At 63.1% G+C, this 16095-nt stretch overlaps 1 protein-coding gene across 17 annotated transcripts in view; it reads left to right on the forward strand.

Moving 5' to 3' along the window:
- NCOR2 (nuclear receptor corepressor 2) overlaps window positions 1–16095 on the forward strand; it is a 160410-nt gene that overhangs the window by 77588 nt on the left and 66727 nt on the right. For 14 of the 17 annotated variants that reach the window (XM_037051893.1, XM_037051895.1, XM_037051885.1 and 11 more), the window contains 6 exons: window positions 606–672; window positions 3864–4036; window positions 4815–4908; window positions 7146–7324; window positions 10070–10124; window positions 12951–13049. In XM_037051893.1, coding sequence (XP_036907788.1) covers window positions 606–672; window positions 3864–4036; window positions 4815–4908; window positions 7146–7324; window positions 10070–10124; window positions 12951–13049 — 667 coding nt within the window. The remainder of the gene's footprint in view (window positions 1–605; window positions 673–3863; window positions 4037–4814; window positions 4909–7145; window positions 7325–10069; window positions 10125–12950; window positions 13050–16095) is intronic. The other 3 variants (XM_037051890.1, XM_037051898.1, XM_037051900.1) reach the window with 1 other exon arrangement.

A 16095-nucleotide genomic window follows, 5' to 3' on the forward strand; every position in this document is an offset into this window, starting at 1 on the left:
TGCAGGCCAGGGGTGGGGGCGACAGTGCCCTGCTCCGTTTAGAGGCTGGGTAGGGGCTGTGGGAGAGGGGGTCTCGGGTCCCTGGGTAGCTCAGGAGTCTGCATCAGGTCTCTCGTCTCTGGGCATCCTCTCTCCCTCTGTCCCTCTCTGGGTCCCACTCAGCTCCCTCTCACCCCACCCCTGACCCCTGCCCAGGTGCGGCCCTTCAGCTGAGTACCCTGATGCCCAGAGGGTCCAGTGTCGTGGCCCGACCCTGAGACCCTGAGGTGCCCCCCCTGGGGTTCCTGCTGCACTGGCCCCCACGGGCCTGTCGACGTCCTGCCCAAGTCACCGCCCCTGCCCCTGCAGCGGGGCAGCCGTGCCTGGAAGCCAGAGCATGGGGCTGGGTGGGAGCGAGCCTGGGGGACCCTGAGGCCAGACCCCAGGACCCCGCTCTCTGCGGCTGCTAGCATGGGGTTGAGGACAGAGGGAGACCCCGGGCAGGTGGTGGCTTGCTCTGGGGCCGGCATGGGCCACCTCCGGGCCCTGTGCTCAGACTGGGGTGGGAGGAGCCGCACACCTGGGCCCCATGTGACTGACAGGCCCCCCGCTGTCCCCCCGCGCAGAAACCAGGCGATGCGGAAAAAGCTGATCCTGTACTTTAAGAGGAGGAACCACGCGCGGAAACAATGGGTGAGTTGCCCCCTGAACCCCACCCACCCACGGCGTCTCGTCTGGGCCACCTCCCTGGGACCCTGCGGCTCTGCTGCCGTCTTAGTCCTGAGTGTCCAGGCTGCAAAGAAAAGCTGAGCACAGGGGGAGAAATGGGCAGGGACAGAAGCTGCCTCCGGGAAGTGGGTGGCCTGGGGCTCGGCTGCCCCAGGGAGGCCTCAGTGTGGGCTGCGGCCCAGGGTTCTCTTCTTGTCCAGACCGGGCAGGCTGCTTCCTCATCGTCAGAGGGCACACTGTGCGCTCTTTAGGCGGAAGGAGAGAGGCTCTCGGTCAGACTTGGAGCCCTGGCGTGGGCGATGGCAGGGAGCCCCCTCAGAAATGGGCCTGGCCCGGCCATGTCAGAGGAATGGGCGCCAGCCCGCATGTCCTGTTGGGAGAGCGTGTGGGAGGAAGCCTGCATGGCTGGGGTATAAGGAGGTTGTTTCCATTGTGGGGAGAGTAGGGCTGAGTGATGGAGGGGCTGTTACCTGCTAGTGTTCTATCAGCTCTCAGGGGAGGAAGGGCTGGTTCAGGTGGGCTTAGACGGCAAAAAAAAATCTCTATAGCTGGAAAGACCCACTGGGTGGAGTGTAGGTCAGGTTTGATCTGGTTTCACCTTTATTCCCATGCAGTATTCCTTTGCCCAACTGTGTATGTTGGTACACTGACAAACTAGCTTTCCTGGGGACCTGAATTCCTGCAAGCAGGTTTGAGCCTCAGACAGAGGGGACACTTCTGGCCCAGACACTGGGTGGATAGGAAGCCGGGTGGGCAGCACTCAGGACCCACGGCCCTGCGGGATATGAAGCATCAGGCTTCCCAGCCTTTTGTTTCTCAAGATGATGACCCAGGGGCCACCCGGGCAGGGTGGACGGGGCTCACGAAACTGGGCATCCGGTCCTACTCGTTGAGTCAAATGTTTTCCGAGGACCTGCCGTGGGCCTGGCGAGGGGTTGCACCCAGGGGCAGCCTGAGGTGGGGACCTCGGTGCCGGGGCAGGAATGATGACAAAGAATGAGCCTCGGGAGGATCTGGAGGTTGGGTGGAAGGGCAAGGGCGGGGAGGCAGGAGCTGCAGGGGGCAGGGGGAGCTGGCAGGAGCACCCGGGGGGCGGGTCACCAGAAGCGTGTGCCCTCCACTGCTAGGATGAAACGCTCGCGTTTTATTCTCAACACGGCGGGACGCTTGGTTCACTGCGTGAGGTCTCAGTGAAGAATGCAGAGTCTTCACGGCTCGGATTCTCGCTCCTACAGGAAAATTCCCCAGGGTACAGTGTGCCCGCGGTGCACCCAGGCGTCCTGCCTGGGGGTGGGGTTCGGGGTTCATCTGGGGGAGAGGGGCTGGTTGACATTTTTAAAAGGGTGCCCGTGGCTGCTGGGGATGGAGTTGGGTGGGCGTATTGTTCTTAAGAAATCTCAAGTGGCTCCTTGAGGGCCCCGCGGGTGGGTGGAGGGGAAATTGGCTTCTTTAAGGAGCTTACACACTTGACCCCTGGGCATGAACAGTGGGGGGGGGATGGCCTGAGGGAGTGGGGGTGCTGGGTGGAGGGGGCAGAGGGGGAGAGACCGGGACAACGGTGATAACATAAGCAGTAAGGTTTAAGAAAAAAGGGAAAAATGAAGATGGAGGTACTGGAGACTTCTGAGGAGTCCCTGGTGGCTTTGCAGAGCCCGCTGTGAAAGGAACCATGAACCACAGAAGCCTCAGCAGTGGTGGGGGGGCGAGGGTGGGGTCTGGAATGACCTGGCTCTTGATTTTACATCTTGCTTCGTTCTCATGAGCCACGGGAGGGGGCTTGGCCCAGACGCCCCCAGACCTCGGGTCTGCACGTCCCCAGCCAGCACCTGCCTGGCTTCTGCAGCCAGAGTGGTAGGGTAGGGTGGGCAGAGGAGCCCCCGCCGTGTCCCCGGCATGCATTGCAGGACCCGTGGGGAGAGGGAGCCGAGCCAGGCTCTCAGGACAGCAGCGGGCAGAGGTGCACTTACCGGGCCTGTGGCCCCGTGTGGCTGAGCCCTGCGGGAGGCCTTTGGGGGGGTTGCGGGCTCCGTGAGGCTCTGGCAGAGACACCAGGTCACAGGTGGCCACCTTCCCCGGTTTTGGGGGCGCCTTCTGGCCACCCCCCTGTTCATTGCCTCCCTAAATGCATAGCTGCCTGGAGCTGCACCCGGCAGGGCAGGGTCACAGCCTGGCTCTGCTGGGTGGCCGGGGCAAGTCATTCACCTTCTGGCCTCAGTTTCCTCTCCCGTTGGGGGGGTGCCATCAGCACCCGCTGTGCTGCAGAGTGAGCGGTGGCTCAGGGTGACCCCCAGCATACAGATGGTGCCCCTCCTGGCAGCTGCCAGCTGGGCCCGAACACAGGGTGGCAGGGGACCCCGAATAGCCAAAACCATCTTGGCAAAGAACGACCACGCTGGAGGTCTCACTTCCCAATTCCAGCCGTGTTAAAAAGTTTGTCCTCAAAGCCATCGTTCTGGCGTCGGGACAGACGTGGGGAGGGACGGGCTGGAGTGGAGGAGGAGCCAGAAACAAGCCCATTCAGTGACGGAGGGTGGCCTCTTCAGCAGTCGGCGCTGGGACAACCGGACATTTATACACCGAAGGGTGGGGCCGAACCCCCACCTCACAGAAGCAACACAACCTTAGCTCACAGTGCATCAGAGACCGAAGTGCAGGACCTAGAACCGTGACATTCTGAGAAAGCCCCCGTGGGGCAAATCTGCGTGGCCTTGGGTTCGGTGGGGGTCCTGGATGGGGGGCGCAAGCCAAGGAAGGAGATGGGGCGGGCTTTTCCAGATGACGAGGGCTTTCTAGGGGGAGGCCAGCCAGGGGGCCGGTCCCCAGGGAGGGAGGTGGCCATGCCCTTGGGGAAGCCCGTGGGTTTTCTTCAAGGCCCGGGTTTGCCCAGGCCTCACAGGACCATGCATGCATGTCCATGTGACCACACGTGTGTGTTTGTCTGTGACCATATACATGTGTCTTGGACTATGGTTGCATCTCTGAGTGATGGAGCATGTGTGTTTGTGACCATGTGTGCTTGTCTGTGTGGCCATGCATGCATGACCGTGCCTGGGACCGCGTGTGGCTGTATGGCCATGAATGGGAGCAGGGTGGCGGGGACGTGCTGCCTGCAGGCGTGCGCGGACCCTCAGCAGCGGCCCCCGCGGTGCCCCCAGGAGCAGAAGTTCTGCCAGCGCTATGACCAGCTCATGGAGGCCTGGGAGAAGAAGGTGGAGCGCATCGAGAACAACCCCCGGCGCCGGGCCAAGGAGAGCAAGGTGCGCGAGTACTACGAGAAGCAGTTCCCCGAGATCCGCAAGCAGCGCGAGCTGCAGGAGCGCATGCAGAGGTGAGCGGGGCGCCTTCCTCGAGTCCCCTTCCCCCACCCCAGACGTGCCAGGACCTGGGGCAGCTGCAGCCCGGCCAGCACAGGGCTCTGGCCAGTGTCACGTGGACAGCACAGCGGAGGCTTGAACCAGTGGCCCCCGGGGCTGCGTCAGGCACCTGGATGCCACACTCAGGCCCTGCTTGGCCCTGATTCTCCCCAGGAAACTGGAGGGCATCTCGGTCAGCAAGCGCTCCTTCCCCTGTGCCCTGGGCTAACAGTCGCCAGCCCCACCCACTAGTGTGGCCTGCAGGGCTCTGAGGGGGACTGAGTTTGAGATGGTGGGGGTCCAAGGAGAGAGGACCGCCTGGCTTGGAAGCCAGGGGCAGGGTGTCAACAGAGACGACTGCTGTGCCTGTGGAGGGAGGTTCTGTGTCCCAGGGCCCGGCACACAGCAGGGGCCCGGTGGTGAGTGGCTCTGGTCTCTGTTGTCCTTGTTCCTTTAGTTTACGAAGATAAGGTGACGAGCCATGAGCAGTTATAATAACGCAGGCTCTCCTGAGGCATCTTAGGAGAGAAGGGGCTGAACCCCTGTAGTGTCGGGGTTCTGGCATTCCCGTCTCAGCCCAGGGGCTCCGCACGCCCCCCTGGACCCCTCGGCTTCGGGCTGTCCCCGTGGGGGTGGGTGGGAGCCCTGGCCCCTCCCTGCTGCCCACACGCCGCCACTGGGGAAGTTGTGGGCTCAGGCCTGTGCCGCCAGCTGCCGAGGGGCCGGTCCTGAGTGTGTCCGTTTGGCTCTCAGCAGGGTGGGCCAGCGGGGCGGCGGGCTCTCCATGTCGGCCGCGCGCAGCGAGCACGAAGTGTCCGAGATCATTGACGGCCTCTCGGAGCAGGAGGTGAGTCGACGTCTCCACCCCAAGCCACCTGGGTGGTGGGGATCCAGGGCTTGTCACCCAAGCGTGGGCAGACCGACCAGGATGGTGAGGCCCCCGGGCCCAAAGGGGGAGCAGGGCCGTGGAGGAGGGCCCGCCGGGCAGGACATGGCTCCGTCCTGATGCTGGGGGGGAAGCTGGGGAGCCAGTCCCCTGGCGTCTTGGCCCTCCCGCCCCCACCTTCCTTCAGTGCCTTCCGCCGGCTGAGTCCAGGGGGCCTGGGCGCCAGGTGTCTAGGACGGCTGCCCACTGTCCAGAGCTTCTGTGTCCTCGGGGGCCTCCCTGAGGGATACCTGGACACCCAGAGTTCTCCCTGGGGGACCCTGGCTGTGGTAACCGGAGCCCAGAGACAGCCCTGAAGCACAGAGAGGAGGCACTTGCTCCTAGGGAAGGGCTGGTGTTGGCCTGGCCCCTCCCGGGTCTCTCGGGTTAAGTGTCTGATGTGCCAGCCCCCTCCTCCCCGTTCCCAATATCACAACAAGGGCACCTCGAAGGAGGAGGGGGCGCATTCTTGCTCCTGGGGATGTCTTTCGAGGACATATTGTTGCTGTGGCTCCGTGCGGTAGCCAGTGGCTATTTGCACTGAAACTGGCGGAGATGAAGCAAAATAAAAAACGCAGTCACGCAGTCACGCAGACACATTCCAAAGTGCTGGGCAGCGGAGAGCGTCAGTGGCTGCCCCAGGGGACCGAGCAGCTGGACTGTTGGATCAGACAGCGCCGCTCCGGCCCCTGGTGGTTCCGCGGGGCAGCTGAGAGCCCTGGGGACGGGTGTCTGGTTTCAGTGCCAGTTCCTCGACCCCCACACCCCCGTGAAGTTCTGACTTAGCCCACCTAGGGCAGAGCCCAGGAATCTGTACTTCAACCATGCTGTCCTGACCCAGGTAATTCCCTGGCTAGTGAAAAGGGGCTTCCTTGTAAAACGTGGCTGCACCCGTTTCAGACGCCGTCAGAGTCCACAGAAAGCAGAACTCTGGGTGCCTTTGCCCACAGCCGCGCCAGCGGGTCTGCCCGGCGTCCGCCCCCGATGCCGCGGCCACGAGCCAGCCCCACAGCTGTGCGGGCGGGCTTGGTTTGCCCCGGAGCCAGAGGGGGGCGCCCTTCTCTCTGTGGGTCCTGCCTGATTCAGGGCCTGGGGCCTCTGGGCCGACCCAGTGTCCCCAGGTGCTGGCCACATGAGAACAAAGCCACTGATGTCCCCAGGGGGTCGGAAAGGGACCAGGGCTGAAACCCCCCTCAGCAGCCCAGGCCAACCTCAGGGTCCCTGGGCAGGAAGAGAGCGTGATCCTCCTTCAGGGAGCCGTCAGCAGCCAGGGCGCAGGCCCCGTGGGGAAGGGCTAGATGGCAACCCCAGAGGGCAGAGCCAGGCAGGGGTCCTGCCGGTGCCCGGTGCCGGGGCCGTGGTCCCCCAGCACTCTTCCTCGGGCCGATGGTGAGGTGAGGCTGGGGAGGCTCGGGCCTCCGTGGGGGCCCTGCGGAGAAGTTTGGTGTGAGAGGCCAGGGGGGGGGGCGGGGGGGGGCGCGGGTCTTTGGAACTAGCTGACCGAGGGTCGGCTGGCTTTGGAAGTGAGTAATTAAGGGCCCACCGTGGGCAGGGGTCTTCGGAGCAGAGCTGAGCGGTGGCTCAGGGCCTCTGATGGCCGTCCCGGTGCATTGTGGGTGACTTCACCATGCACAGCCCCGTGCAGGCCGGTCCCAGGTGGGCACCTGGGAGGAGCCGGACAGGCTGGGTGTCTGGGGAGCCCGTGGTTCTGCTGCCGCTGCCCCGCGCCCTCTGAACCTGGACGGCCAGGCGTGGGTCCCGAGAGTGCGGTCGGCCAGGCCGCACAGAACATCTTCTGCAGTGTTTTACGGCCCTGCCTCTCCTGAGGAAGATTCATGGCCCCCTCTCCGCAGACCGGGCAGCCACCGCCACTGCTGCTCTCTGCACCTGATTTACGGCCCTGCCCCCCGTAACCCTGACCGGGCTGCCTTTAAATCTCCCTCCCCCCAGCGTGGGCTGGTTGTGTTTATGCTCGCTGTCTTCCTTCTCTGGGTTCACGTTCTCTCTCTCTCTCTCTCTCGGGCTCAGAACGCTGGCTCCCCCTCACCCCGCGCATCACCTGGGTTCCTGGCGCGGGAGGGGCGCCGGGCCCTCCCCTGCCCCCACTCCGGCTTGCTCTCTCTGACCGCCCAGCCTTCCGCCTCCCTGTTTCCCTCCAGAACCTGGAGAAGCAGATGCGCCAGCTGGCTGTGATCCCGCCGATGCTGTACGACGCCGACCAGCAGCGCATCAAGTTCATCAACATGAACGGGCTCATGGACGACCCCATGAAGGTGTACAAGGACCGCCAGGTCATGAACATGTGGAGCGAGCAGGAGAAGGAGACCTTCCGTGAGAAGTGAGTCCCCTGTCTCCAGGTCACCTCTGCCCCCCGCCTGAGCCATGACCGTGACCATGACCATGGTCACACACTGGGTGGTGGACAGCAATGGGAATCCATGATCCCAGTTCTGGGGGCCAGAGGTCCAAGGTCAAGATGTCAGCATGGCTGGTGCCTTCTGGGAGCCCTTAGGGACACTGCTCTGTTCCGTCTCCGTTCTGGCTTCTGCTGGTTTCCGGCAATCTTTGTCAGTCCTTGGCTTGTAGCTGGGTCACCCCATCCCCATGTCCTGCTTTTGTCTCACGTGTTTGTCCCCTCCGTTCTCTGCGTCTCTTCTTAGGAAAGCCCCACTCGCGCTGGACGTGGGGCCCACCCTCCTCTAGTCTGACCGCCTCTCCCCTCACTGCACCTCTGCAGGTCTCGTTTCCAAACAGGGCTTCACGCCGCAGTGCGGGCCGATGTGGGTTCCTGGGGGCACCGCCCCACCAGGAAGAAGTGTAAAGGCAACTGTTGTGAGCGGAGGCAGGAGGGGCTTCAGGGTGGGGCTGCCCCGTGACACAGGGCAGGAAACAGGCTCAGAGAGGTTAAGATGCTTATTGAAGGCCGCACAGCTGGCGAAGGTAGAGGCATGATGGGCACAGCCCAGGAGCAGTGAGGGGGCCCAGCCGGGCTCAGAGGCTTGCAGGGAAGGGGCGAGCCAGGGCACAGGGGGCTCTGGAAGCAGAGGCAGGAGCTGGATGCTGAGGAGGGCAGCAGGGGGCCTCTGAGTGTAAAAGCAGGATGACTGTGTTTGCGGAGATGGATGGAAAACCCCCGATACCAACAGGACGCCTCCTGGGACCCCGTGAGGCAGGAGGGTGGGAGATGGAGGCCTGGAGGGACAGACGGACACAGTCTCTGTGCTCCACCAGGAGGTGTGTGGGAGACAGGCTCCACCTGCCTGGCCGCCAGCCTCCACCTCCACCTGGGGCTCTGGAGAAGGCCTCCTCGGTGGGAGAGTGTCTTCCAGGCTTGGGGCCGGGCCTGGGGCAGCCTCCGCCCTTCCCAGGGTCAGGGGGCTGGGCAGGTTGGCAGTGCAGGAGGGGGCACCTGCCAGCAACCCCGGTTCAGCAGCATCCCGCAGGAAGTGGCTCCGCAGGGGAGAGTCCCCCGTGGTGTGTCTGGGGTTTAAGCTCGGAGACAGAGAAGCCCAAGTCCTCACGATAGGGACAGTTGCTCCCCCAGCGGATCAGGTCCCGCATGAGGTGTTCCACGCTTTTAAGCCAGTGAAGTGATGCGGAGAATTACGGTTGCGTTAGGTATTGAACTTCCCCTGGTGTGTTTGACGTTTCTACTGATCTATTTAAAAGAAGGAAAAAGAGGTGTTTTTGGTGCCTGCTGTGTTTCAGCTTTCCTGGAGATTCCCAGCTGCTGCCCAGGCGTAGGGACCGAAGCTGGCAATTCACACACCAGGCCCCGGCGGGCAGCACGTGTCTGCCCCGCAGTGTGTGATCCTGGTTGGGGTCTCATTTTCAGTGGGATCGGTGGTGCTCAGGGCCCGTGAAGATCACGTGTGGGTGGCGTGGAGCCCTGCCACGCCCCCCCCCCCCCCCCCCAGCCTCTGTCTCCCTGTCCTTAAACTGGGTCAGCCACCACACCTCGTGGTTCGGCTGCCTTGCTGTGTCCCCCCACGGCGCATCCTCTGTGTTGTTGGCAGTGGGTGCAGGTGCTGATGGGAGGGAGGTGGACAGGTGGCCTAGGAATTTCCCAGCCGGACTCCTGGGCTTGGGGGGGGTACCTCTGCTTGGGGAAGCCCCCGAAGGGGAGGGACACTGCCTCTGGGCGGGGAGCGGAAAGGGAGGGGGAGCTGTTTGTCTGGAAAAGGAGGGCACTCCAGCCTCGAAAGCTGCCTAAGGCATTGGGAGCCCGGGCAGGGAAGCCCGCCATCCGCTGTCAGCTGGCTTCCTCCAGGAAGAGAGACGAGGCCCTTCCGGATTCTCCAGGGTCTGGTCGGGGAGCAGGGGCGGGGCGTGCTGGCCTCCTGCCCAGCCATCTGGAGGGTCAGGCACTGGCCCAGGCTCCCTCTGGGGGACCCAGGGCCCCGGCCTCTCCAGCGACTCCACCCAGCATCCCCGGGGCCGATGCAGCCCTGACCCACATCCCCGCCCCCAGTCCTGCGGCCCTGGCATCTCAGCCTGGCAGGGCTCTTTCCCAGTCACCCTCCCAGTTCTGCAGGAAGCCACTTGGTGGGGCGCCAGCCAGCTCCCCGCCACCCCCTCTGGCTGAAGTCCCTTCTTGCCACCTCCTTGGCTGTCCTGCTCTGTGTGCCACCCCCCCCCTCCGGCCCCAGGGCGCTGAGCCTGTGCTCCGACCGCCAGAGACCTGACCTGCGGCCTCGCGGGTGGGGGCCTGCCGTGAGCCCCACGAGGCCAGCTTCCCAGGCCCAGCTGGAGACAGAAACAAAAGCAGATTTTAGAAGGGGGGGAACCCCACCAAAGAGCTGCATGCCATGTCCTCATTTTTCCTGGAAGCCGCCTCCAGCAGGACAAACAAATATATTTTCAAAGGCGCTAAAACCAGTGACTCACTCCAAGGAACGCCCTCTCTTAGCCCTTGGCCCGCCCGCCCAGCCCTTCCCACACCCCCGTGGGCTTAATTGCTCCGAGTGGGGCGGCGCCCGCCCAGCCAGGCCAGCAGTGATGGCAGGCGCCTGGGAGCTCGGCGGCAGCCCAGCTGGGAAGCGCCCCTCGGCCGGGTCTCAGGCCCACCCCTCTCTCCCCACAGGTTCATGCAGCACCCCAAGAACTTCGGCCTGATCGCATCTTTCCTGGAGAGGAAGGTGAGTCCACGTCCGCCAGCCCAGCCGCCCCGCCCCACGCCCTACTGGCGTCCATGCTGCCCCTGCCTGCCAGGCCTCTGCTCGCCTGCCTCTTGCTCTTGTTGCCCTGTCTGTCAGTCCTTCCTCCCTCCTCCCCTCTGGGGAGAAGCAGCCGCAGGCCCCGCCCTAGCCTCCAGGACCCAGGGAGGCGGGGCCTGCACCCCGGGAAACCCCAGGAGGGCTGTGCGCAGGGCGTCTCTGTACCTCGGCTGCTAAGTCGGCGTCCTCTCAGACCGGGCATGGGTTCTGGCAGCCCTGACGCCCTCATTAAGGCTTTATAGGCTGGAGTGGCGATCTTCCGGGGGCTGGACGCAGTGGCCTTTCTGGTCCCTCTGCTTCTCTCTGTGTGCTGACGCTCGGACGCCAAGCCAGGCGCGCTGCCGGCTGGCCCCGTCCTTGTCCCACGCACCTGCCCGGGGCGCTGGCCTCAGACCCCACCTTGGCCCCAGGCAGCCTGGGGCAGCGTCCCTTTCTGCTCCGGCCCCCTCTTGGCAGGCAGACACAAGGCGTCCCTAGGCACAGTAAAGCCCGCTTTGGGCACCCTGAGGCTGGACAGGGCAGTGCCCGTAGGGGCCACAGGTCGGGGGAGCTGGCACCGGGGCTGGATGCGGCCCGTCCGTCGACCCTCAGAACCCTGGGGTCACAGGGCAGAGTGGGAATGGTTTCTCCTGGAGGTGTGTCTCCCAGGGATGCCGTTCTGGGTGTTGGAAGCAGCGTCCCCCTCAATCTCGTTTCTCGGGGCGGGAAGGCGTTCACCCACCCCCAGCTCCGCCAGTGCCCTGCTGCCCGTGGCAGGGTGGCAGAGTGGGAGTCAGGTTACCTTCGTGGGTGCCTGTTGTCCCCAGGTCTGCCCTTAATGAGGGGGGAACCTTGATAACCAGAGAATGACGGGACGGGGGCTGGGGGGATGCCTCTCCCTGCCTGAAAAACGAAATATGAGGGGGACCCAGGAAACCTGGAATTTCTAAAAAAAAATTGTGTTTGTTTTACGTGCTTAGACGTCAGCCCCCCTTCAAAGTCCTCTCCATTTGGTACGACACACCTATCGAGACGTTTTTGTCCCCGCTGCTCAGAACAGTGTTTGAACTTGTCGGCTTTGATGCCTTTTAGAGGTTCCGCCGTTTTTTGTTTCACCACTTTCACGTCGGCGAAACGTTTTCCTTTGAGGACTTTTTTCATCCAGGGAAACCAAAAAAAGTCGCTTGAGGTGAGATTGAGTGAACAGGGAGGATGGGGCACAGGACTGAGCCATTTTGGGTCAAACACTGCTGAACGCTCAGTGCCGGGTGGGCAGGGGCACTCACGAATCACCCGTCACAAGATAGGCAAACACATCAACAGAGTGAATTAAAAAAAAAAAATTCTCTGAAGCCAAACACAGCCTCTCACAACAACGCCAGCTGGCGCACTGATGCAGATGGGTTCCTAGAACACTCACCCAGTGGGGGAAGCCTGCACTGCAAGGACCCGCCCTCCAGAAGACAGTTCCAGGTTTTTGGGGGTCCCCCCGGTAGCCTTTTCCCCAAGTTAGTGACGGTACCTTGCCAGGGGTCGGACAACCCAGGGGGCCCCTGGAGATGGTGGCAGGGTTACAGAAATTGGTATGTGGGCAGCGGTGTTTGGGGACGAGGGGGTCAGAGGGCCCTACCCTGGAGGGTAGCTGTGACAGTGTTCTTTGGCTCAGAGGTGGCCCAGGGCAAGACTTAACTGGAGCTTCCAGAAGGGTCTGAAGTAAGGGATGCCCACTGTCCTGTGCGGGTCTAGAGTGTAAGTGAGGCTGACGTCATGATAGGAGCCCTGGGGCCTGGCCGGCCGTGGTCGTCTGTAGGGACAGCTGCCACCGAGGGGCAGTCATGGTCACCCAGCTGGGGAAGGCGCTCTCCTGAGTCGTCCAAGGGGAAGCGGAACACGCCCATCGCCCTGCTTACAAACACCAGCGTCGGGTTATAAAATGCGTGTCTTGCCTGGGCGCAGCTTCCGTTCAAGGGTGGGTGCTGGGAGGTGGGTAGGGGTGAGGGGTGGCTGCCTCTGGCCTCCACGTCCAGCAGCTCCTGGGCAGCGCCCCCCAGGGGCCAGTTTCTGGTGTGGCCCGCCACTGACGGGCCGTCGCCTGGAGCAGGGCTCGAGGCTGCAGGGGCAGGCATCTTCACCGGGTCCTGCGCTGCTTCCGAGGCTGCCCCCGACTGGGCCCTTTGGGGCCCGGAGGTGGAGGGGCTCGGATCCAGGTCCGGGTGACAAGGACCAGGGCAGAGAAAAGCCGTGAACCTTTCAGGAGGTGAAGAGCAGTATGGGGATGTGGGTCAGCGTGGAGGCACAAAGCTGGGAAGGGGTTGTTCAGCCCCAAATATGGGAGAAGAGGAGGGCTGGGCAAGAGAAGGGGGACCCAGCCCGGGTTGGGAACCTGCATTTGCCCAACTGGGAGCTGAAAGCCATGATGTCCTGGGGCTGGGTAGGGCAGGTGACAGCTCTGTCATCAGTCACCACAAGCATCAGCAGAGCAGAGAGCACCTCCATCACGTGGCTTCTGTGCCGGGCGCTGCCCTGGGCCCTTATTAACGTAATTGGTCTTCATGACAGGTCTGCATTGTGTGTGGTTAGTGTCCCCATTTTACAGGGGAGAAAACTGAGGCACAGAGGAGGTAGCCTGGCCAAGGTCACGCAGCCAGGACGAGGAAGAGGCGGGACTGAGGCCCCTGGCTCCTGGCCGTCCACCGTGGCCATCCGCCCTGCCCGCCCTTCCCGCCCATGTGGGGCACCCCTCAGTGCTCTCTCTCTCTCCGCCCACAGACGGTGGCTGAGTGTGTCCTCTATTACTACCTGACCAAGAAGAATGAGAACTACAAGAGCCTGGTGAGACGGAGCTACCGGCGGCGTGGGAAGGGCCAGGTGAGAGGCGCACGCCCATGGTGGGCCCCTGGGACCGTTTCCCAGCATGCTCAGCTGCGACTCCCGCCCTCTCTGGGGACGCCCGGCCTTCCCCAGCAGTGGAGAACAAAGCCGGGAGAAATGGCCACTTTGTGCTCAGCCTGGAAAATTCTAGAACTCAGCTTGGCGACCCCTGGGGTTAAAAGGCTGCATTTCCCGAGCAAGGGCTTTTTCCAGGCTGATGTGGGCTGGTCCACAGAGTTAGCATTTAAAGACTTGTCATTGTGTTTGTGTGTGTGTGTTTTAATGCATGTTTGAAAGAAAGAGAAGCCCGTTCTTCAACGTGTAATTTTTCAGACCTCACTGCTTAGGGGAGACCGAGGGGTTAGGTCGGGTCAGTGCTTGGCAAACTCAACAGCCGCCTGCTTTTGTGAATAAAGTTTTATTGGCACTGAGCCACACCCACTCACTCACCTGTGGCTGGGGTGGCTTTTCTGTCACCACCAAGTTGAATAGTCGTGACAGAAACTGCAGAGCCCAGAAGATTTACTGTCTGCTTCTTTGCAGAAAAAGTCCATTGACCTCTGAGAAAAAGGCGTCAGTTTAAAAAAAATACTCAGGAAAGAGTGGGAATGGTGCCAGGGTTCTATGTCCCCTCTCCACATGGGGCCGTGAGTGCTTGGTGCTTGGGAGACTGGGCCAGGGGGGACGGTCTTGTGTCGCTTCTGGGCTCGTCCTGGGAGGTCCCAGCGGGGAGAGGTGGTGTCCAGGACCCCCGTGCTGTGGGGTTGAAGGTCCCAGGGGGCCCCTGCGCCATGGCCGGAGGGTCGATGCTGCTATGAGATGCCAGACTAGAGTTAGTTGAGGTGAGTCCTTCCCTGGGACCACCGTAACCTCGGGGAGCCCCGAGGAGGGTGACAAAGGCCAGCAGAGCAGGAGCTGGGGTGATAGGACCCCAGGTTTTCTCTGGTGGGTTATGCCGACACTGGCCTCGTCCAGCTCCCCACCCCAGAGCTGCCCACCTTCCCTTTCCCAGGCCGGCCAGGGCTGGTCCCTGAGCACGTCAAGTTCAGCCATCCCCCACTGGGGTCCCAGCGTCCACTGTGAAGTAGCCACTCGGTGACCACACCCCACGGCTTGCGGCAGGTGGGCTTCCTAAGCCGTAACCCTGTCTCCGTTCTCGTTTCCCGGGAACCGCGCTTCCAGAGCAGGACCCGCCGCCCCACCGGCGGAGCCGCGTGTGGTTAGGGAAGCAAACCTGTTGACGGGTCCAGCCGCCCCCTACTCTGAATGCCGGGCCAGACTGACCGGGGTGGAGCGCTGGTCCTCACTAGCCCAGGTCCTCGAAGGGTGGCGGCGTTTGGCTGTGGACAGGGTTTTCCGGCAGCCAGATGTGTGAAACCGAGGCTTGTCGGCATGGAGCTGTGGCATTCTGGAGACGAGAGTGCTTTCGGAAGTTTCTAGACCGAGAGGCAACAACCCCAATAAAGGGCCACCGGGAAGCACACATTTGCTGAGGCATGGCAGGCAGTAGGGCGGGGTGAGGGCTGTGGCAAAATGGGAGGCGCAGAAGAAGGCCTTCTGATTTATTGTAAAAACATCGTCAGCTGCCTGTTGAGCGCCTGCTTGTGTCAGTTTTCTGGCTGGTCTTTCCAGGCCTCCCCCCACGCCTTTGTGGGGGCCCTTTCTGGGGGCTGGGCTGGGGGTTCTGGAGAGAAGGGGGCCTGTCTCCTCCTCACTCTGTGCCCAGAGCCTTGTGTCAGGGAGGGAGGTGGAGACCATGTTGGTGTCACTGAGGAAGGGACAGCCCCCAGCGAGTGCTGGGGGTGGGCTGTCAGTGCCCCGTGTCTGCTGGCTGACACGCCCTTCGCTCCGTTTGCTGACCCATCTCTGTGCCTTGGGCATCTGTGCCGGACATTGGGATCTACGCTGGTTGGCAAACCAGCTGGAAAAAGGCCGTTCCAAGGCAGCGGCTGACCTACATGAGGGTCATCCCCAGGGGGACAGGATGGAAGTGAGGGGCCCTGGGCCGAGGGAATCGCAGGTACAGAGTTGGGGGCCTCAGAGAGCCCTGTTCTTTGGACAAGGGAGCAGAGGCTTGGGGTGGGGGGGAAGGGGCCCACGGAAGAGTCCACTGGGTCCGGGGTTCGAAGCCTGCGAGGTCCATCAGTCGTTGGCGCCGTGGGCCCCCGGGGCCTGCCTGCCACATGGAACCCGGCAGCCGCTGAGCTCGTGGTCCGTGGAGAGTTCCGCCACTGCGTCCGGCGGCGGCAAAGGGGGCTTCCTGCACAGCCGTGTCTCTGGCTCCACGCCCTGGGAAGCCCCTCGGCTTGGCCCTGGAGGCCAGCAGCTGAAAATCCCTTCTGTTTCTGCAGGGCATCCTTTAGGGTCCCCTGTACCATGTGCACCTCGGAGATGCAGCGGCTGCTTCCCCTCCAGCCTGTCTCTCCCATCACTGCCCCCCGTCTCTCTTGCGGTCTCTCTCAGCACCCCCAGAACCCCCCTCTCCCAGAGGCTGTGGCCCCATCTGTGGTCTGGAGTGGTTCCATGGCTCGGGGCCACTCACTGCTACAGATGGCCATGAGCGGCAGCGGACACCACCTGCTCCACAGATGTCGGGGACAGGCCCTCTTGCCTTCTTCCCCAAGGTCGAGCCCTGCTCCCTGGGGTTCCGGGTGCACAGTACGGGGTGTCCGTCCACAGGGCCCTTATCGAGGGCCCTCTGCGTGCCGGGGGGCAGAGCCACCTCAGACTCTTCAGGAAGCCGAGGGGGGAGCATCCGTCTAGCGTGCCTGTTGACCGTCGACAGAGAGCTGCTGAGGTGGACTTGGGGGCCTCTACAGGCCCGGTGTGGGCCCAGCAGCCGTTCCCCAGGCCGGCCGAGCCCCCCTTGTAGGAGGCACGTTTCTGGAGAAGGCTGGCTCGTGCCACAGGTTCAGAGACGGGGTGGGTGGCGGGGGGGGTACCTGGTGACTTCCCTGGTGCTCCCTCCACACGTTCTGCCTCAGTGGCCCTGGAAGCAGGCAGCGATGAGGGGAGGCCCCCCCCCACTTGGTTCCAGGCTCCA

This window comes from Sturnira hondurensis, unplaced genomic scaffold, assembly GCF_014824575.4.
Source record: "Sturnira hondurensis isolate 20B ecotype Veracruz unplaced genomic scaffold, ASM1482457v3 Scaffold0007406, whole genome shotgun sequence".
Classification (NCBI taxonomy): domain Eukaryota; kingdom Metazoa; phylum Chordata; class Mammalia; order Chiroptera; family Phyllostomidae; genus Sturnira; species Sturnira hondurensis.